Source organism: Perna viridis, chromosome 14 (assembly GCF_037379345.1).
Source record: "Perna viridis isolate PV_CMFRI_1.1 ecotype Kerala chromosome 14, ASM3737934v1, whole genome shotgun sequence".
NCBI classification, from domain to species: Eukaryota; Metazoa; Mollusca; class Bivalvia; order Mytilida; family Mytilidae; genus Perna; species Perna viridis.
Window position 1 is genome coordinate 1,202,759 of NC_142458.1, and position 21,829 is coordinate 1,224,587.

The 21,829-nt window shown below is 33.8% G+C and overlaps 2 protein-coding genes across 4 annotated transcripts in view; one reads left to right on the forward strand and one right to left on the reverse strand.

Annotated features, from left to right (window-relative positions):
• LOC148597676 (mitochondrial inner membrane protein Mpv17-like) overlaps nt 1–10,818 on the forward strand; it is a 35,118-nt gene extending 24,300 nt beyond the window's left edge. For both annotated transcript variants that reach the window (XM_088560176.1, XM_088560175.1), the window contains exons 4-6: nt 3,772–3,900; nt 5,256–5,308; nt 5,920–10,818. In XM_088560176.1, coding sequence (XP_088416302.1) covers nt 3,772–3,900; nt 5,256–5,308; nt 5,920–6,064 — 327 coding nt within the window. In that variant the 3' untranslated portion in view covers nt 6,065–10,818. The remainder of the gene's footprint in view (nt 1–3,771; nt 3,901–5,255; nt 5,309–5,919) is intronic.
• Nucleotides 10,819–16,595: 5,777 nt separating this feature from the next.
• On the reverse strand, nt 16,596–21,562 carry LOC148597678 (elongation factor 1-alpha). 2 transcript variants are annotated; one of them, XM_088560173.1, is made up of 7 exons: nt 21,534–21,562; nt 20,787–20,961; nt 20,435–20,603; nt 19,921–20,099; nt 18,649–18,928; nt 18,068–18,324; nt 16,596–17,174 (listed from the first exon to the last, which is right to left on the reverse strand). In XM_088560173.1, the coding sequence occupies exons 2-7, from the start codon at nt 20,928–20,930 to the stop codon at nt 16,818–16,820; spliced, it is 1,386 nt and encodes a 461-aa protein (XP_088416299.1). In that variant the 5' UTR covers nt 20,931–20,961; nt 21,534–21,562; the 3' UTR covers nt 16,596–16,817. The 2 variants fall into 2 exon arrangements, with proteins under 2 accessions (XP_088416299.1, XP_088416300.1); XM_088560174.1 differs by having other exon boundaries at nt 21,530–21,562.
• Nucleotides 21,563–21,829: the final 267 nt, after the last annotated feature.

A 21,829-nucleotide genomic window follows, 5' to 3' on the forward strand; every position in this document is an offset into this window, starting at 1 on the left:
TTTTCTGTTATTTAAAATTTTAAATGTATGGTTTAGCATATAAAACCACATTTTTAAGCATATCATCTTTATATGATTGAACATATGATATCCCAAATTTGGAAATTGTGAATTCTTTATATGATTGAACATATGATATCCCAAATTTGGAAATTGTGAATTTCTATCAAATATGCTGAAATTTGGCACTTTTTTTTTTAACATTTTATGAGTGCCTCTGCTATCTTGACCCAAAACTATTGTTTTTAGGATTTCTAAATGCCATATTGATAGTAGTCTAAATAAGTCAAGATATCCCTGAGTCATGTTGGCAGACCCAAATATAACAATAGTAGCATTTAAAAATGGCTTTTTCACAGTATCGTTGTTTTTTGGTGGTTTTAAGCTTCCATAAAACTGACAATTGATGCAATTGTGAAAACTAAAACTAAAAACTAAATCAATTTAATCATCCATCAAAAAGTGCATATTGCATTTTTGTCATTTACTTCAAACTTATTTTTTTCTAAAAAGGAGGGGGGCAAATGTGGTCCTTTTCATACCTTATCCTATATTTCTTTTCTATTGGACAATTGTTTCATCAAAAACCTCTCTTGCTATACCTCTAGACCTCCCTCATATTCATTCATCCTGTTTTCCTGTTCAAGGGTTTAATCTCTGGATACAACTGAAAAAAATATTGATTAAAAACCTCCCCCTCTGACCAAATTGTCAAGATTTCTGTGCATGTATATGCTAGGTATTTTTACTTGCATGGGCTGAAATATGGCAGTTTTGGCTTTATAGTGGAAAAAAAATGACTACAATTTCCTATTTAATGTAGTGCTAACAGTAGGTTTAACAATCTGTGTTAATCCCTTTAGTTCTGTATAATTGAAAAATGTGGATGAAATTCATGAAAATGAAACTTTAATCCACATTTTTCATTAGAGTTTAAAACACTGGTAGTTTTTTAAATTACCTTTTTTATTTGGTTTTTCTTCCTTCCTTTCTTTCTTTTTATTGAACTATTAAAATTTCTTTATGTTGTAACACATATGATTTAAAATGCTACCAAATATGTCTTCATTCAAACGTCTACAAAATTTTGAAAACATAATATGCTTACATTTATGACATGCCTTTATATATAAATTATGTTGATAAAATGGTGACTACAAGACAGTGAAATTCACCCTTCTACTAATAAGGATTTTTAATGACCTTGACTACCCCTTTTGCTCTCGCACAATCAGTTTTAAATGAATGTATTTATGAGGTTTAATTAAGGGACATTTGGATATGTTATGAGTATATTGCTATATATATTTTTATCTGTATACTTTATTCCAAAGCGAAAAGATTCAGGTACTAGAGTTTGTTATTAACATACTCTCTATACCTCCTTGCATGGATTCAGCATACATGTAGCATGCTCACCCAGAGTGTGGGAGGCCATGGGTTAGATCTCTGGCTGAGCCTCACCAATGACTTTAAAACTGGTAGTTAGCCAAGCACATGGTATTTAGGAGACTGCTTGCGGACTGGTTAGTTTGGAGTCAGAATACTAGTAATGTGCCTACCTACTGGCTGTTGGTTTTTCGAGCTAGCACAATAAAGATCCAACTCAGCATGTCATACTAGTACAAATGTTTGATTGGTCAATCCTTACTGTCCAGAAATTTATAAAATGTCTGCCCTAGGACATTAAACCAGAATCAGTTAAAACAATTATTTTCTATAAATTAATTGTGAATGATCAAAGAGGAGTAACTCTAATTTAATGTTAGAATTTTTTGCAATGATTTATTTACAGCTCCTCCAACACCAGAGCATCTTCAAGCCTGTCACGATCAACCCGAGAATGGTGCTCAGGTACTCAGAAAATAATTTTCAACAAGTGGCACTTTCATTTTTTTTTGGTAGACTCAATTCTAGGATTATCATTACTTGGTAATTTGTTTGCATAAGGACTTTCTGTTGAACTTCAAGCAGTTCTAGTTCTTTACATGTAGTTATTTACATGTAGTTATTTTTTATATAGTTTTCTTTCTTGTTATTTGTTTAAACTTTAATGGATTCTAACATTGTATGGAGAGAGAAACAATGTATAATGAGAAATTCTGTGTTGAAAATTTTACATGATTACAGTCTAGTTCTCAAACCCCCAAAAAAAAAAGAGAATTTAAAAGTCTACTGATGTTTATGTGTTCCATTTTTACTTTGTACAAATTAGATTTATTTTCTTATTTTCCATCAAATTCTTACTTTTGTAAATATAATTTAGACAAATTTTGTGATTTTCTATCATTAAATAACCAGTGCAGTTTCAAATTTGTCATCACATGCTTGTTAGCTCTCCCAAGTAAAGGGGGGTGGAAGACTCCCACAAAATCAATGAAAAATTTAGAATCTCCCACAAAAAAGTAATAGAATATAAGATATTTGGGAGGTTTTCGGCTAAAATTTACTATATTTTCTGTGAAAAATTCTAAATTGAAGTCTAACATCAGAAATTTGCTTTTACATAAAAATCTCTCACATGAGACAGTGTCAATGCTGAAGAATCTCCCACATGAACTGTTTCAATAAGGAAGCATCTTCCTCATGATCTGTTCCAATGGGGGTATCTCCCACATGAGACAGTGTCAACGGAGAATTTCCCACATGCACTGTTCCAATGAGGGTGAAACTCCCACATGAGACAGTGTCAATGAAGGAGAATCTCCCACATGCACTGTTCCAATGGAACAGAATCTCCCTCATGAACTGTTCCAATGCAGGAGAATCTCCCACGTGAACTGTTCCAATGCAGGAGAATCTCCCACATGACCTGTTCCAAAGGTTAACAGGTATGATCCAAAAAGCTTTGTTTAGTTAAGACGGATGTTTGGTTTAGCTACAGCTATCAGACTTTCAAAAATTTGATATGAAAATGACAAATTTTGGACAAATGTAAAATGTATTAAAATTCCTCTTTAATTGATTTCCTGAAGTGCATCACCAGTATAGTAGTAATTCTGTGGGTTTTTTTGCATGATCAAATATCTTGTTGAAATATTTTGTCCGTTCTACATGTTATATAAGTGTCTTTGGGGTTGGGTGTTGAAAAATTCATGTTTGTTGTAAAAATGGAAGATTTCATATTAGTGTAATGTTATTTTTGTGATCCCAGATCATATTTTTGCATTAGAATGAATAACCCATTTTTTAAAAAAATATTTGTGTTTTTGTTTTTGCATCTAACAACAAAAACAGTTTTGTTCCCAAGGCTCAAAGTCACATATGAATGTCATTTTAGATGACCACTGCCTGGTACTACCTGGTACATCAAATGTAGCAAAAAATAAATACCTGCCAAAAAAAAAAAAAAAATCGCTAACATAGTAAAAGGTCTTCCTGCTTCTGCCATAAAAATGCATAATAATTTTTTCATTGTTCTTTGCAAATTCTTTGAAATAATTGCATGCTTTACTTTAGAAGTTTTATCTTAGTATATGTGCTGTCACTGCTTTCATATATTGCCATATTGCAATCACTTTGTCCATCTTTTCCTCTGTTAAACTTTTCTTAAACCATTTTCTCAGCTTCTTATTGAGGGGAATGCTTAAATATTTGGTATATTGCTTTTGCATGATGACTTATATTGTGTCTACCTTACCAAAATTTCCAGGAATGGTTGAGTGGGGGTATTTTTAGGATGATGTAACGTGCAACATTTTGTTTTTCCTATTATTCTTTATTCCTGCGTAATTTCTGTATGTTTTATTTTGTTTCTTTGTATCGTTTCAGTGTTGTTTTGCGCCATTATTTCTGCCATTTTTCCTTGGCACCATGGGATTTATGAGAGGTGAGACAATGGAAGAATTCCGTCACCAAATTAAGAAAGATTTTGTTCCAGTAATGGCAGCTAACTACAAGGTATGTCAATGATATGTTTAAGTACAATACTGTGTAAGAATCAGACAATGGGCAACACATCATTGTTTTCAATTTGGTCTTTTTTGCCTCAAATATATTCAATACAGCTAGAAAATGACTGAAAAGCTTTTTAAATTTATTCTATGGATTTTCAATGTTGATTATCTCCTAAAACCAGGCATATTTGAATGAATAATTACACATGTCATAGTATAGACCCATAAAACAACTTAATTACGAAAATAAAAATATGTAGCCTTTTTTGGGGTGTATCACATTTTTCAGATTTTGCATGATTTTTACAAAGACAGCTTCTTAAATCAAACTACAAATTTATTACCAATCTATCCAGTAGGGGATTCCTGGTGCAGAAAACAATGTTTTTCTTGATCTGACTACAGTCGGGATACACATCTGTATTTTTGACAAAATTATACATGTATTTCCTACTTAAATCAACCAAATTTATCTTGTGAATTGAAAATTTCATGCACAATCATTAAAACTTTTATCTCAAAAGTGTAACAACTAAATACAAAACTAAGACTAGTTATGTGGTTTATAACTGTTTCTGAATAGATATGCAAATCACCCTGACTGCCTTTAATACTGATACTTAACACCAGTTCTCCTCAAAGGTCTCTTTAAGAAAAAAATATAATAATAATGGACCTTTGACTCTCAATTTAGCTATCAAACATTTATTCCTTGGTTCTCAGACTTTTGACTCTATCAAACATTTCTTGGTTCTCAGATCTTTTGGCTCTATCAAACATTTATTCCTTTGTTCTCAGATCTTTTGACTCTATCAAACATTTATTCCTTGGTTCTCAGACTTTTGACTCTATCAAACATTTATTCCTTGGTTCTCAGATCTTTTAAGGGTTTCTCATTATCCTATTACTCTATTATAACAAAAATAAGGCATCTAATGGGACAATGAATGATACCCTGACATGTTGATCTAATGGAACATTGAATGATACTCTGACATGTTGATCTATTGGAACATTGAATGATACTCTGACATGTTGATCTAATGAACATTGAAGGATACCCTGACATGTTGATCTAATGGTACTTTGCCGCTTCCTGTGGTGGGTTATAAAAACAAAAAAACCTCCGGTTTCCTAATTTTTCTTTCTGTAAAAAAATGTGAAAAAGCACCCTGATCACATTATTTGGAGGTATGAAAAAGGTTTTAAAAAAGGAGTGCCTCCCTGCTGTTTTGATTTCTCTGAGATTGTGAAAACAAACAACTTAGAATGGTCTTATTATTGTTTGTATGGAAAGTAACCAAAAATAACTTGATGGTCTAATATGAACTCTTACTAAATATAACCTGATACTTGTAGGTGTGGCCAGCAGTACAGATATGTAATTTTATGTTTGTGCCTTTGCAACACAGGTAAGATATTGGCTATTCAAGGGAGATAATTCAAGTATTTCAGTAATACATGTATTAAATATGAAAAAAGGTGAACAAGTTATGCATTCTCACCACGTCTCTTGATCCATCAACAAGATGTTAATTTTATTTCATAAATTTACAGTTATATCTTTACAACAGATTTAGAGCCAAAAGCAAGAAAAAAATTATAAAAAAAAACAGTGAAAGTGATCAAAAGTTATACTGTTTTTGAAAAAAGATCACAATGAAAAGAAACTGTGTTTGTGGGTACATTGTACCATTTTCGTGATTTAGGGAAAAAACATCAGTTCATAGATTCTTAGAAATCTTGGATTTGTCAACTCCATCATACATGTGATTTAGAATATTCTTTTTGTTGGGATAAGAATATTTGTAGTTTGTCATACCGAAGAAAATCACAAAAGTGGTTTCCCACAAAAAATAATTACTTTATGTAACTTTAAAAAAGTACAAGAAAATACATTTCTTTACAAAATATCAGACATTTTAAATAAATCTAAATAGATAACTGTTATAGGATTTTTTTTTTTGAGGAAATGGTATCTCTTTTGGGTTTTGGTAGTGAATGTAGTCTCTATATTTTATAGGGTTTTGGTAGTAAATGTAGTCTCTATATTTTGGAATACATACCTTGCCTGGTTTGCTGAAACTAAACAGAAGAAAGACAAGGGACTTAATTTGATTGAACAGGAACTGATTCTCCATGAAGCAATACATAAAAAAGACTCCTAAACCTATCAAAGATGGTGTAGCAATGTAGCAAGCTGAAACATACCTTAGAAGATTTGGTGATGCATTGTCCCAGCTGAAACAGATTTACATCAATGAATGGACTGTCTTGCCAAGGAACTTTTGATGTATCTCTATAGTCTTTTAAAGAAATTTTTTCTCTCTTACTAATAGTTAGATATTTCAAGGGTTATTGAAGAAGATAATTATATCCCCTGCAAACAAAGTTTTGGGGGGTATATAAGAATCACCCTGTCCGTCTGTCTGTCCATACGTCTGTTCACATTCCTTGTAAGCGCAGCCTCCTCCTAAACCACTGAAGGGATTTTGATGAAATTTTATAGGAAGGTTGGGTATGGTATTTAGGTGTGCATGAAGGAATATAATTACTGTCGGAGGACTTCAAAGGGAGATAATTCTAATTATGGGTTTTACATGTTACAACCTCTTATCATTACATATTATAATCACAGCCTTTAGATATTAATGATGAATACATATGTGGGAGGTCACTAAGATAAAAATATGAGTGCTTTCAGTTTCCCAACCCATAACATTTTAAATATTTTTATTTCAATTACAATTTCTTTGTTTCAAATCAATAAAAAAAAACGCTGGTGCAAAAAATAAAAAGTTTATCTTTCAAGACTACCCTACCTAATGTTGTTGAAAGTAAAATAGGAAACACCCAGTTGATAGACACCCAACTGATAGGAAACACCCAATTGATAGGAAACACCTAATTGTTAAGAAACACCCAATTGATAGGAAACACCTAATTGATAGGAAACATCCAGTTGATAGGAAACACCTAATTGATAGGAAACACCCAATTGATAGGAAACACCTAATTGATAGGAAACATCCAATTGATAGGAAACACCCAATTGATAGGAAACACCCAAGTGATAGACACCCAATTGATAGGAAACACCTAATTGTTAAGAAACACCCAATTGATAGGAAACACCTAATTGATAGGAAACATCCAGTTGATAGGAAACATCCAATTGATTTATTTTGGTCTAAGGCATGTTTGGCTACATTTCCCCTGTTTCTTTCTTATACTAAATTTAGTTTTTGTTTCCTGGTTGTATTTTATTTTTAAATCTTCATCTTTTTATATGTCTTAAAGTTTCATTTTAAAATATTTTTTCTCCTTAACTGAACTTTTGAAGTTCTGCCACATGAGGTGATACCGCATGAAAGGCTGGGTGTCTGTCCGTCAATCTGTCCCTTGAATGTTTCCAGATGATAACTTGAGAACTGATCAGTGAATTGATTTGCAACTTTGCACAGTTATTTAGTACCATAAAATACAGGTTAAGTTCAATTTTCCACAAATCAAAAATTGCCATCCCCTTTTTTCAGCATTACATGGTGGGTTATCACTTAATGTTCCATTAAGGCCCTCTTTGTTGTGGTAAAGTTATTCCTTTTTAAATCATGATATGAGTAACCAAGGCCATTTTTTAAAAAAAGTAATTAATATTTAAAGCTAAAACATTTTTTTACAAATCTTGTTTTTTTTTCATTTTCTTGGTGCTTTTTTTTTAAACATTTGTGTTTAGAAACATGTATACTGACTGGCATTTTGTAACTGGATGATCCAGTTTTTTCCATGGCGTTCTGATTTATTTGGTGCTGTTTTTTTTTTCATGTTTTGGTGATGTTAACCATACATATGATAAAAGTATGTGTGTGTTAGAAAAAGGTGGAACTATGATCAATCTTACACCCAACGGTTTTCATGTAGACAAAGGTAAGACATCTGAGATCACAGCTCATATTGTATTCAGTGACCTAAATAGTGCTTATAAATATTTATTTAATGTCAACTCCACCTTCAGAATTATCGAAATTATCAGACCAATGGTTTTTATAGTCTCCAGACACAATATTTTTTAAAGCTTCTAATTCAGGGGGTTTTTAACAGTTCTAACCCTGGAAGATTTTTAATAGTTCTAGTTCAGGAGATATGTATCTCCAGACAGAAGTTTGTTATAAGTTCAAAACCAGGAGAACAGTCATCTCCATGCAGACAGAAGATATTTTTTCAGTTTAAATTGGCATATCAGTATATCCAGACAGAAATGTTTTAACTGTCCAAATTGAGGAGATCTAAATATCCAGACAGTAAATTTTTTCACAATCCAAATCCAGGAAATATTGATCTCCAAACGAGATTTTTTAAGAGTCCAAATCCAGGAGATCAGTATTTCCAAAACATCAAATCATACTCCTGCTAAAACAGATTTGCAATTTTTTTTTATTATTATTTAACCTTTAAATATTGCCTGTAGGCTTATTTTCACATCACTTGGTATATATTATCCTACTACTTTCTGCTCATCTCTAAAATGTTGTTCAAGGGATGAGATGGGTTAAGATTTGAAATGTGTGTGTGTGAGTGGTGGGGGGGGTGGTGAGATGGAAAAGTAAAAGTAAAGTCTGATGTTAGCTTTGTTTGTGGTTAACCTGGGGTACAATAGGGTAAACTAGAAAAGAAGATATTTATGTTTTGTATGGTTTTGATTGTTACATGATATTTAAGTCGAATATTACGAATTATATTCAGATTTTTTTTTGTAGTTTATAATTTTCTTGACTTTTGTTTTATCCCTGCCTCAAAGAGGGGTATACTGTTATATGTTTGTCACCTGTCTGTCTGTTCATCCATCTGTCTTTCACACTTTTATGATTACAGTTACAGCCACTTAATATTTGTTACACAATATTCATATAGATGTATGGGATTTGATTAAGGCTTGGGCAACAACAATTGAGTTTATTTCCTCAAAATTGGTTACAAGGGTATCATTATTGGGCATTGACTCACAAATTTTCTGTTCATTTTTATTATAAGTTCGAATTACTTTTGATCCTGCAACCCTCTTCTTTTATTTGGAAACTGATATGTCAGGTATCAGTATCCAAATAAATCAAAATGCCAATAGTGTTGAACCTCAGAAGTCATGAGATGTTTATAGGTATTTTACAAACTTTATAATCCACTGATGGTAATTTGTTCTTTCTGTATTTCAAAAAAGATAAACTATTTACAACGGGATACTGCATGCTTTCACCACTACTAGGACTACACATCACACAGTACTGTTGACTTAAATTTCAATTTCATTTTCTTTCTTTCTTTTTTCTTTTTTTTTTTTTTTTTGTTTCGTTTCATTTCGTGTTTATTTTCTCATGTGTAATCTTGACAACCCATTTTTCCGACGCAGTCAGTATAGTTTCGCTTTTTACCGTTTGTCCTTAAAGACGCTCTTCCATGGAAACGCAAGTCACCTGATCAAAATTCTGTTTCCAGATTGGCTAAATACTGTTAACTTAGTCGGGTTCGAGGATTAATATAATATATAAGATTAATATTTATCTGCCAGATCTCTTTCGCGGTGGAAGTACTTTTAAGGCAGTTATCAACCAAAAGTCCTTTTGATTGACATCAGATGGTTTTAAGTCACATTACTTCTGAGTAAAAAGAGGAGGTTTGCAGGTCCTATTATTAGGTACTTTTCTACTTTTTGTTTTATAACCAGTACTAAATGGTGGAGTTCAGTTATTCCGGTGTTATTTATGATTTTTTTTTTAATGTACATGTACCGGTGACTTTTTATAGAACAGCATAAAAGTAATAAAGGTTGTAAACTAGTATGTTGCTGTTTAGTAGTGAGTGTTCCTTTAAACTTGTTTGTTGTTTGTTGTTTGTTTGTTTGTTTTTTTTTTCCTATTCAAGAATTAGGGAAGAAATGTATAGTGTAACAATTTCTTTGTCAATTTTTAGAAATTTGTAAATTAGTACATCATTAGGTGTCATATTAAGGATGCTCACTGCTCATGTTCAGCCATTTGTGTCAGATTTTGGACACATTCTGTTCTTATAATTCCATAGCATTAACATGTTCAGTTCTTTGACCCCCACTTTTCATTTCATAATTTCATTCAACTTACCTTAGATTGTTCTTATGGAAAGTTTTTATTTCTTCAGTGGTTTTAATAGTTAATACCTCCTAAAACAAAACCTGTGGAAAATCAAGAAAAATCCTTTCCCTGCCGAACTTTCAAATGTTTATATCTCAAACAGGAGTACACTGACCCCTCGATTTTGTCTACTTATGTTGTTTTAGCATGAAAGATTTCACAACCACAATCCTTCTTATTCTTAAACAGTACAGCGGACATCCTTAGAATACCTATTAAAAGAATATTTTGAGGGTTGACAATTAGTTCTTTTTCATATTTACAGAATGCAAACCATTTTAGTCATTTTCTCAAATATTTTATGTGAAAATAACTGAAGATATTTTTTTAACTTTCCAATAAAAATGTGTGTTCTTCTTTTTCCTAATGAGAATGCCAACTAGGATGTCATGTTTTGGTGGGTTACTGACAAGTCTCCTGTTGTCTATTGCACTATTGAGACAGTAAACCAGTCTGCCAGGTTGGAAAGTAACTCCCATTTGCTTAAATTAAAAGAAAAACAAGTAAGGAATATGAAAAAGGATTTACAGAAGAAAATGAATTATGCTTGGAACTTGCTATACATTACATGGATTGGAGTAGATCCAGATGTACTCTGTTAAGTTTGTTAAATGTTTATTTTACTTTATAATGTTTGCATTTTTAACATTTTTGTTGTCATAATCAGATGAAATGATAATCCCTCTTACTAATTGTTTGTCAAGAGTAAACTAATCATAACCACTTTTTTGCTATAAGGGGTATGAAATTGGACCAAAGTGGGTCCAACAAGAAAAATGTATTAGAAGTATTAGCAGAAGATTTTGAAATTAGTCTTGTATTTCATATATAATTATGTATTTTATACTCTCAATATTTGAGGTTAAATTTAGACATGATTAATACATTGTATATTTAATTATTTTGAATTAAAAACAATGGTTGAATTGTTTGTTAAAAGTGGTTTGTATATTGAAATACTGCTTTGTTTTAGAGGCATGAAATAAAAGAATCAATTACTACAGGACCTAATGTAAAGGGAGAACTTTGCAAAAACTTCTCCTACCTGACTTGAACAGGGAGATATTTTTGTAAAAGATTACATAGACAAAAATGTCAATATTGGTTTCTTTTTGAAACAGAATTTACAACGACTGTTTTGTCATCAATGTATGGATTAGGCCCTGTAAAGTTTTAATACTTCTCCTTTGTTAAACATATTAGAGATATCACCTCTTGTAGTTTATTTTTTTTGCAAAAATTTTATCTGGAAGTAAAATCTTTCTCATTATTTCATCCTAGTACAGTGATCTAAACCAAATCTAAATAAAGAAGAGGAAAAACTTAAGGAGGTAGACCTAGGGTAAGGAACATAATGCTTGAAATCAGTGATATGTTTGTATCATATTCAGTTTCACCAAAGCCTATCAAGCTTTCAATTGAAACAATGAAATTAGTCCAGGTTACTTTGATGCTTACATGAGATTGATGTAAAATGCTGAAAACAAACATTCTAATGATTTGTATGAGTTGTGTCCCTTACCCTAGGTCTACCTCTTTAAGTGTATTGTTTTTTTTAATCTCTCATGATTCAGTTTTGATAGTTATCACTTTGTATTATATCACACTTTGTAGGTTATTTAAGTAGAGTTGTACTTATTTTGTTGAAAATGGAATTTGGCTTTAAATGTTCCAAATTTATCAGTATCTGAATGATTTTGAGGTAATAAAAATTAAATTTATATACAGATTTTTTACTTGTATACCATTTGCCCAATAACCATATATGTTCTTCTTTCACAAGTTTTTTTTTATAAACCAACCACACAAAGTTGATAATGGATCAATGGTTTTTTTTTCAAACTTTTGCCCCACCCCTTTTGAAAATTGGGGAGGAGCTGAAAGTGGGAAAATCATTAGAATTTGAAATTGGAAAAGTGTATTTTTGATCTGATTTTTATGATTTAGATGTCAAGGGTAGACTTTCGTTTTATAAAACAGTATGTAATTGGCCCAAAGTGGCTCCCTCAAGAAACTTTTTGAATTTTGATTCCACATTGAAATTTATTTTTATTGTATTCTTAATGAAAAAATCACTGCTTGGGTTTTTACATATCTTATGCTTTTCTTAGTTATAAGAATAGTAGGCAAAGGTCTTTGATAAGCACATGAAAACAGAACTTCTTTCAACTAAGTGAGTTTAAAGTTTTGTGCTATATTGTTTCCAAACCACATGTTGTGTTCATATTGAACTGTAAGTCCTTATGCTTAGGTGTGTCAAAGCTAATATTGTGTCCAAAGTGAACAATGTTCAACCAGCTGCAGTCATACTATGCAGTGCTCTGTGAATCTCTTTATTTCACATTAATGTGGATGGGGGTTTCATTTAATATTCCGTTGATGGCCCATTTTTAAGGTTCTCAGCTAAATGTTGAATTTTGCAGAATCAGGGAACATTACTATCTGGCAAACTGGTTCTTAGTTCACCTGGACCAAACTTTTCATATTTTGCACAACTTCATGAAAACCCCGTGAGTAAATTTAAACAGCTTGTCAGAAATGATGTATGCAAGAGCCATTACAAAAGATCCACTTTTAATTCAGCTTGATTAAGAAGATGGCCACCAAAGAACATTTAAGATTCAAATTGGCAAATTTTTGAAGATAAACTCCTCTGATACTTGATTACCTCAGGGCCTTCTACAACTGATTCACTTCTTATGTGCCTCAGTATGCGACTGTGGCCACTCAAAGTTGCCATTGAAACACTATTGGGAAACACATTTTGGCCTATATCTTTGCTTTTACAAAGCTAAATCCCCTTTCTGTTATGTTATTTTATAATCATTGCTACCAGAAAGTGGTAATTTAAGCACGTTCTTGAAGATATGTTGTGTATATATTTTCCTCATAAATGCACGAAGGGTATTATTTACAGTTTGTGTATGCTATATTCGTTCATATAAAGCAAAATTTTAGCTGGTAGGGTCTGAACCTAAATGCCTGTTGATATGTTTAATTATTCGTCACTTTGGCTCATTAAAAGGCTCAGGTGCTATGAAAATGTTTTTGAATGTATAAAAGCTTGCTGGAAGTGCGATATTTGAAGAAAATCTGAAATTCCCAAAATTCCCTTTTTAGCTTCCCTAGCCGAAGGCCATGTGAACTATTGCCATCAGTTGGCGTCCACCGTCGTTAACAATTTTCCTTTCAAAATTCTTCTCCTCTGACCCTACTTGACCAATTGGAACATAAATTGGTATGAATGTTCCTTGGGGTATCCTACATAGAACTGATGTGGGGATTTTTGATCCGCCGTTACAAAAAATCAAACACAGGGGTCAGACGTCAGACAGTAGTTGTTCACATATATATCTCATCTCCAAAACCGTTAGGTTTAGCAAAATCTGACATAGATCTCATCATATTGAACACTATTACTCTATCTGTCGACAAATTTTCATTTTAACCTGTTAAGCCATGTTGGAGTGTGTTGCCCTTTTGATTTTATTTTTTTTTGCGGATTGAAAAAAGACCAGTTCCATTTTCAATAGGAGAGTTCGCCAATCACATTAGTGATGTCATATTCACTAATTTGTGTATCATTAAGTGTCAAATTGAATGGCAAACAACTAAATAACCAATTAACAATTTCATGATTAGAATCCTGATTTTCAAAACTTTATAGCTTTTACATCCAAATTTGGTTATGTGAAATGTTTCATTTACATAAAAGAATTCATATTGTATATGTGAATTTGTAACTGTTTTACTAGAAGAATAAATTTAAAACGATATTTATATGTAAACCTTTTTATATGAAATTGTTTTTTAAATTTTATGCTCATATAATCTAATTACCGAATATTTATTTAAAAATTCCATGGATAAAAAGTTTTATTGGCAGTTTAGGGAACCAAAAGAATTCTTCAATTATCTTCATGCCCCTCAATGGATTTTTAGCCAACCAAAACCAAATCACAGGTAAGTGATGACATCACGAAGAACTCTCCTTTACTAATTTATGTGGGCCAGTGAGTAATTTAAATAGCTCTCTCGGCAGAAATCTGCCCTACATTATACCAATGTGTCCTACTTAATTACTTCAGAAAACCTGCGAGATCTTTTGGACACTGCTTTCCAAGTTGGAATGGCTGTCAATTATGATGACCGTAACCTCTACATCATGCCACCCGTCCACTGTGTTGAGTCTACTACACTACGGGAGTTTTTAACGTCCTTGACTACCCTAGCCAGACGGCAGTTTGAGTATACGTAGCTTGTACACTATACAAGTGATTTACACGTTTTCCGATTGGACAACACTGTTCATTTTATTTAAATATTCATAGACCAATCCTTTGATCATACATTGTTAACCCGAGATTCTTTCAAGCTCAAGTAGTTTTGAGAGCTCTTAAGTTACAGTAACATTCATTACACTTTTGCAAAATGGCCGTGTATTCGGTTTGCTATACAAATGCATGCACCAGTCCCTCCAAGGACCTTCTCAATATTGGTTTTTTTTAATGTTGAAGAAATGTTGTAATGTGATCGCAAGTACTAGTATTAATTTAATTTTTTTTCTTTGGTTTACAGTGAATGTTTATATACGATGCCTTAAAAATGTACTAAATGATTAATACTGTAAAAGAATCCGAGGGCATTCTTTGGCGACAAAATGATTCTTAAATGCAGGAAGTTGAGGATCCTGAAAGTCGATCCCCACTGTTTCGACTCTTTAAATATTAAACCCCGAAGACACAATGAATAATGCTACTCGACATGTATCCACTCGGTACGCTGCAAGCATTGGCTTACTGAGCAGGGGGTCATGGGTTCGCTCGCTATCTGAATTAAAGGTACATGGCTAGACTTTTGACGTTTTAGATTTTGTAATTACAGGTAGTATATATTAGTGTTTACCGAGGGCTGCACATGCTCCTCGCATTAACCGCACACTTCCCATGTCGAAGAAACGTCCTTCAAGATGGGACTCCCAAGAGGAATTGACGTATTTAGATACAGCTTAGGAAAACGAACTCGACTTGCCTAGTTCCTGTCAATAAAGAAAAATCCGACATTACCCGTGGTTCGTTATATTTTCACGCAACTGTATTTAGATTCAACCAAATACAACTCACGCAAGTGCCGTTACAAATTTCAAGAACTATCTACAGTATTGTGATCCCCAAAGTACAGAGACCGGTTGTAGTCGATGTTCGCAATTTGGTGGGTTTTGCCATTCATTAAATCATCTCCGGTCTGATTTCTATCGACTGCTCGCAAGTTTTTTGTTCACCTACAGCAACTGAATATTTTTTGGTTTGAAATGCCCATCTCGATTGGCATTTTACAGGAACCATAAGTACAAGGGCGGTCTCCTTACTGTGATGAAGGAACACATCTCCATTAATGTGAGACTGGGGTCTTGTAATACGTGTTGACGTTTATTTACAATGCGAAAATCGATGGTTATCTTTTTTGGGGGGGGGGTTTACAAAATATGCTTTTTAGATCTTAGACTTCCATTGAATAATCCTTGAATTCAGACTAAGCATCATAGAACATGATCTAGTGATGGCGACATTTAAGAACACAGGGTTTATAAGAAAGCTAAGTATTCTACCAAAATTCAAGCTGTGGACTTCAGGTTAAAATTTCGAAAATATTACCCCTATTTTGTATGAACTTCTGCAGAGATAAATTATTCTGACTAGTTGTTTGTTTGTTGGGGTTTAATGTCCTAGCAGCAATATTCAGACGATGAACATGAAATTAATGAGAAAATGATCATGAAATGATGGAATGAAAAGGGGATGGGACAAAAGGACAATGGGGTCGTCAAATTTTAATTGCCACTGGAGATAGGGAGAGGTGGGTAGGGTCGGACAATTTAGCCTCCTGTGGCGGAGCCCTATGGTTCCTACTCCGGGAGAATACCACAGTAGGGTTCTTTCACGTGTGAGGAACACAATACACCATGGTTTGCGGTCAGGTTTTCCGTATTATAGCCTCAAAACCCCAGCATGTAACACGCCAGGGGTACTTTACTCCACCACCTGATGCACACATCCCAGTTGCTCTGTGGGCAGAGCGCCCTAGCCCCCGGCTAGGGTTCTGAGCACTATTTAGTCGCCTTTTACGACAAGCTTAGTGCTGCTGCAGGCCTATTCTGACTAGTCATTAGCTACAAAATGAACACCTAGCTGTTCCAACAAAGGTGAAAACAACACTACTACCATCATGCAGTAATATACCATATTTCAAAATCCATACAGTTGAAGTCTCAAATATTAACGAAACCAATTGAACACCAAGTAAAAAATTGAGGCAAGTAGAGCAAACTTTTTTTGGGGGGGTCAAGTAGGAATAACAAGTTATTGTCATTACACATCCACTGACAAATTCTTTTGAGTGTGTGTGTGTGTGGGGGGGGGAGGGGTAACCACTTCCAACTCAAGTTAATACATATACAAGTGAAAAGAAAGGGAGATGGCATTTTCTAAACCTTGATCTTTCCCCAGTTCTTGATTAATATTCAAAATCAGCAACAAAATTGTACCATGATTTTTTTTCTATTTTTTGAACATAAATAAAATTATGCCATTGCCTATAGCACAATCGAGTTTTTCCGCCTGATATTTTTACGATGAATTTTACTTCTAAGCAACCAAATAGTCCAATATATTATTTGCTGTGGTCTTAAATTTTTAAAGAGAGAAATGTTCTTGTAATTATTTTCTGTGGAATTTGAGTTGGCTCCTGGAGTCTCCTGCCATCATTTCTTTCCAGCTTTCTGTGCAGCTTTGGTAACTTTGCCTCCTGAAGCCTCAGCCTTGGTGACTTCTTTGATGACACCAACAGCTACAGTCTGTCTCATGTCTCTGACGGCAAAACGTCCCAATGGAGCGTAAGTTGAGAAGGTCTCAACACACATAGGCTTAGATGGGGTCATGTTGACAATACCAGCATCACCAGATTTGATGAATTTGGGGAATTCTTCCAAGGACTTGCCACTTCTTCTGTCAATCTTTTCTTTGATTTCAACAAATTTACAGGCAATATGAGCAGTGTGACAATCCAATACTGGCGCATATCCATTCTTGATTTCTCCTGGGTGGTTCAAAATGATGACCTGTAGAATAAGAAAATCCGTTAAGATTGCAAGGTTTGAGATTCAAATCAATTGTGCTAAACTATCAATAAGGTTCAACAAGATTTCCCATCACTTTGAAACCAATCTTACTATATAAAATCCCCAAAAATATACAAATTAGGTTCTGTAAACCATTAAATACAGAATGATAGGGATTCAACTCAAGATTTTTCATTACATTCCAGAAATCGATACTTGGAAGGTCAAGATTCTGATCTTAACAGGAAATCAAAAATAAAGGAATGACAGTTAAGAATTTTGATTCTCAATTGCATCACAAATTGAATCATTAGCTGTTTAGAACACTTTAGATTTGCTTTTAGTGCAGTCTTCATGATTAAGCAGTAGTCAAGAGGCCAAAGGCTTGACAAAATGGACGTGGGTCTGTAAAATAAACAATTGAAACTAATGCAAGCCAACAATTACTATATGAACATTTCTAAAAATTGCGTTTCAGGCCTGTGAACTGAAAAGTTGCTCGGCCTGATAGTGCAATGGATAAAGCATAATCAATGTCTACGGATATGCCTGTAAAAACTGTGATACAAATTGAGTGGTATTGTTACACCCCTACAAAATTTCAACTTTGTTCTCAACTTAGAACATACAGTAACTTGTCCAAGTGCGAATTATATCTGCCTGCCATTACCTTCAAACACACTGAATCCACAAAAAAAAAAAAAAAATGAAATTATAAGGTCAACATTTCTGCAGGTGAGCAGAAGCATGAAACAACTATTTTTTTCATATAATATCAGGATTTAAAAGAAATCAGTTCAGTGAACACTATACAACTAGAAAGTTTTGATACCACATTTCATATCCCCTACTGATTTAACTAGTAGTAAAATCAACCAATGCTTATTTGTTACCTGTGCAATGAATGACTTTGCTCCTTTTGGTGGGTCATTTTTGCTGTCACCACAAACGTTTCCTCTCTTAATTTCTTTGACAGAGACGTTCTTCACATTGAATCCAACATTGTCTCCTGGCAGAGCCTCTGGCATTGACTCGTGGTGCATTTCTACAGATTTGACTTCAGTGGTCAGGTTAGATGGGGCAAATGTAACAACCATACCAGGCTTGATGATACCAGTTTCTACTCTGCCAACTGGCACAGTTCCAATACCTGTTAAAAGAAATTTTTTATCTCTCAATTTCACAATTAATTGTAAAAATTTCATTAAGCAAATCATGTTATTCATGTTTTACCCATTTCAGCAAAAACGTAAGCCATCAAGCCATAAAATATTCTTCTGGGAAGCTGATCCAGAAATTGATAATAGATGGTTCCAGCCATCAATTTTTTACCCTCTTTGCCCAAAATTTTGCATGATGCAAAGTTAATTATGACATAAGGTTTTTCTTTCTACCCCAGCCTTGACCAACAATTGCATATCATATTTTATATAATAAAAATTTCTTTTTTAACAAGCTAACACTTTAGTTTTACCTCCTATCTTGTAAACATCCTGGAGTGGAAGACGGAGTGGTTTGTCAGTTGGTCTCTTTGGAGGGAGGATAGCATCAAGAGCATCGAAGAGGGTCTTTCCACTGGCATTGCCTTCTTTCCTCTCGACAGCCCATCCCTTGTACCAACTCATCTTTTCAGATGCTTCAATCATGTTGTCTCCGTGCCAGCCAGAGATGGGGACAAAAGCAACAGCTTTGGGGTTGTAACCAATCTTCTTCAGGTATGTGGTGACTTCCTTCTGGATTTCTGAGAATCTAGCCTAAAACATAATGGGTGTAAAGTTGGCATTATGAAAAAGACAAGCAAGAAATTAATCCAAGATTCTGACTTTTCTGCCAGTAATTTTGACACCCTTTTATTGCAGCTGAATATGGGTGTTTCCCCTGTCAAAGATTTTCCCAAAATGAAGAAAAATACTTTTCCCAAAGGGGAGGAAAATCCCAATTGTCAGACAATTTTTTTGTTGAAAACCAGGTTAAGAAGCCAGTGAAATGTTCCTCAAGATGTGATTACTCTGCCTAGTACTTAGTTCACTTCTAAGGGAATATTGGCAACCTAATGAATGTTGGGATCAAGTATTTGTCAGTTCGATATTGACAGTTTTAGATCAGCATTTGACACTTTTCTGTCCTCTATACAAATTATCCCCCTTGTCATACAACTCAATGTATAACAAGAAAACTAACAAAATGTGATGCCAAAGACATCCCCAACATTGAAACCTTATTTAAAATGATAACAGAGGTCAACAAACACAGCGGAAATTGGTAAAATTCAAAGTAAATATACAGTAAAAAAGAATCATAACAGTAAAATCCAGATTTGAAATAGCAGAAATCTGTTAAAAATGCCAAAAAATCGTGTCTAGGTGAAATTCTCCTGTGCCAAAATACTGGATGATGTCAAAATTGTCATGCAGTAACTGGACTTCAGTTGTGAAAAAGTGATTTACATATGGTTAGAGTCTATATTCAACAAAACATTTTAGGTGAATGTTTCTGTTTAAAGTATTTTCCCAATGTGTTGAAATTATGACCAAAAAAATCCCAAATATAAAGGGTTTGGACAGCTCTAAAACGAGAAAATCACTGTATTGAAATAAACAATGCATAAATGAAACAGATCATCTGTCCTATTAATGTTGAGTATTTTTCTTCAACTTGATATATCCTAGTAATAATTGCATTACTATCAAAATTCTTTAAAATTACTTTGACTGCATATTGAATGGTTAAGACAAAATTTTCTTACTTCACTGTATGGTGGTTCAGTGCTGTCCATCTTGTTAACACCAACAATCATTTGTTTGACACCAAGAGTGAAAGCCAAAAGGGCGTGTTCTCTGGTCTGACCATTGGTGGAGATACCAGCTTCAAATTCACCAGTACCAGCAGCGACAATCAATACAGCACAGTCAGCCTGTGATGTACCTACAGAAGAGAAATGAAATTTTTACCATACTAATGACAAAACCAGAAATTGCTTAATCAATGAACTGTCTAAAAAAAAATTGTGTCAATCATTAAAGCAGAGTTTTCTCACTTAGTAGCTATTAGAATATTGAACAGATTAATTATGTAATCCTCGAAATTTTTTTGCAATCCTATTCTTGGGACTACCAGTTAAAATTATAAGGCTATCCTCTCTCAAGTCAAATAGACACAAAACTACCAGACTACTGTTGGTGATGAACCCTGCATTTCACTGCTCAGTAATGAAGAAAATAACCCAATGGAAGTTAACAAGGTTATAATCTTGAGCTCACCTGTGATCATGTTCTTGATGAAATCTCTGTGTCCAGGAGCATCAATGATAGTAACATAGTACTTGTTGGTCTCAAATTTCCACAAGGCAATATCAATAGTAATACCACGTTCTCTCTCAGCCTTCAGTTTGTCCAATACCCAGGCATACTTGAAGGAACCTTTTCCCATCTACACATGAAGATACATTAAAACAGAACAATTACCAAATGTATACCAGAACCAAATGCCCTCTTGTATTAGTATGTGCAAGACAAAGATAGGTTTGTTCTTATCTAATCAAGTTCTACACTAACACTCGACACATTGGGGCATTGAAAATAATTTACTTAATATATTGTCAATACGAATTACCTCAGCGGCTTCTTTCTCAAATTTCTCAATGGTTCTCTTATCAATACCACCACATTTGTAGATCAAATGACCAGTGGAGGTGGACTTGCCGGAGTCGACGTGTCCAATGACGACAATGTTAATATGAATTTTTTCCTTTCCCATGGTTGCTTCTTAGGCTTTCTTGAGTGCAATTCTGAAATTAAGATAGAGTTATGAAGCACATGACAAATTCAATTACACCAGCTTCAAATAATGTCAGATCACACATTTAGGGAGGGTGGGTCACGACCCCTACAATTCAAAACGAAAATTCCTACAGTTAAAATTAGGCAAGAGAGACTCTCCATAGATCAAAACCCCATTCTTCATACATCACTCACTTGGTACTTAAACGTACACCCACGTGTATCAAAAATTCGAACAATGGTTCCAGAAATCATCCATCATGTGAAATGTAAATTAAAAGACACTTGGAAAGAATGAACAAAGAATATTGTCAAAATTTCCGCGAACATGTTTACAGTTCAGACAGAGCCAGCTGTGTTAGACGGAATATACGAATCAAAATGGAGAACCTGCCGACGTGGAGAAAAGAAAAGCCGGCACAATATTATTCAAGAAAATCAGCACTGTCACTGAAAAATAATTAATCGCTTTTGTAGATCTAACATGACGGAATAGTTTGATGACAGTTAAATGATTCGATGGCACCTACAAAGAATATATATCGAATGGATTTCAAGACAAACTAAGTCGCATACTTACTGCAACTTGGCCACAGCGTAAAAGAGATCGAGGCTGGGTGGTCACGTGGTATTTATATCTGACCCGAAAAATGACGTCATCAGAATAGAATTGATCTTTGTGGTGTTTGAAAAAGGGATAAAATTAAGTGTAAAATTCAAGCATGTCACGGAGCTGGGGAACAGGTTTGGTTATATCCGGTGTGAGGCAAATTTCCGTAAAAGGCGTAAAAATTGCAAAACTAACTGATAATATTGTCGTATACTTCTTAAGTTCACTCGAGTTATTGTGTACGAAAAATGAACTGACAAATTCCT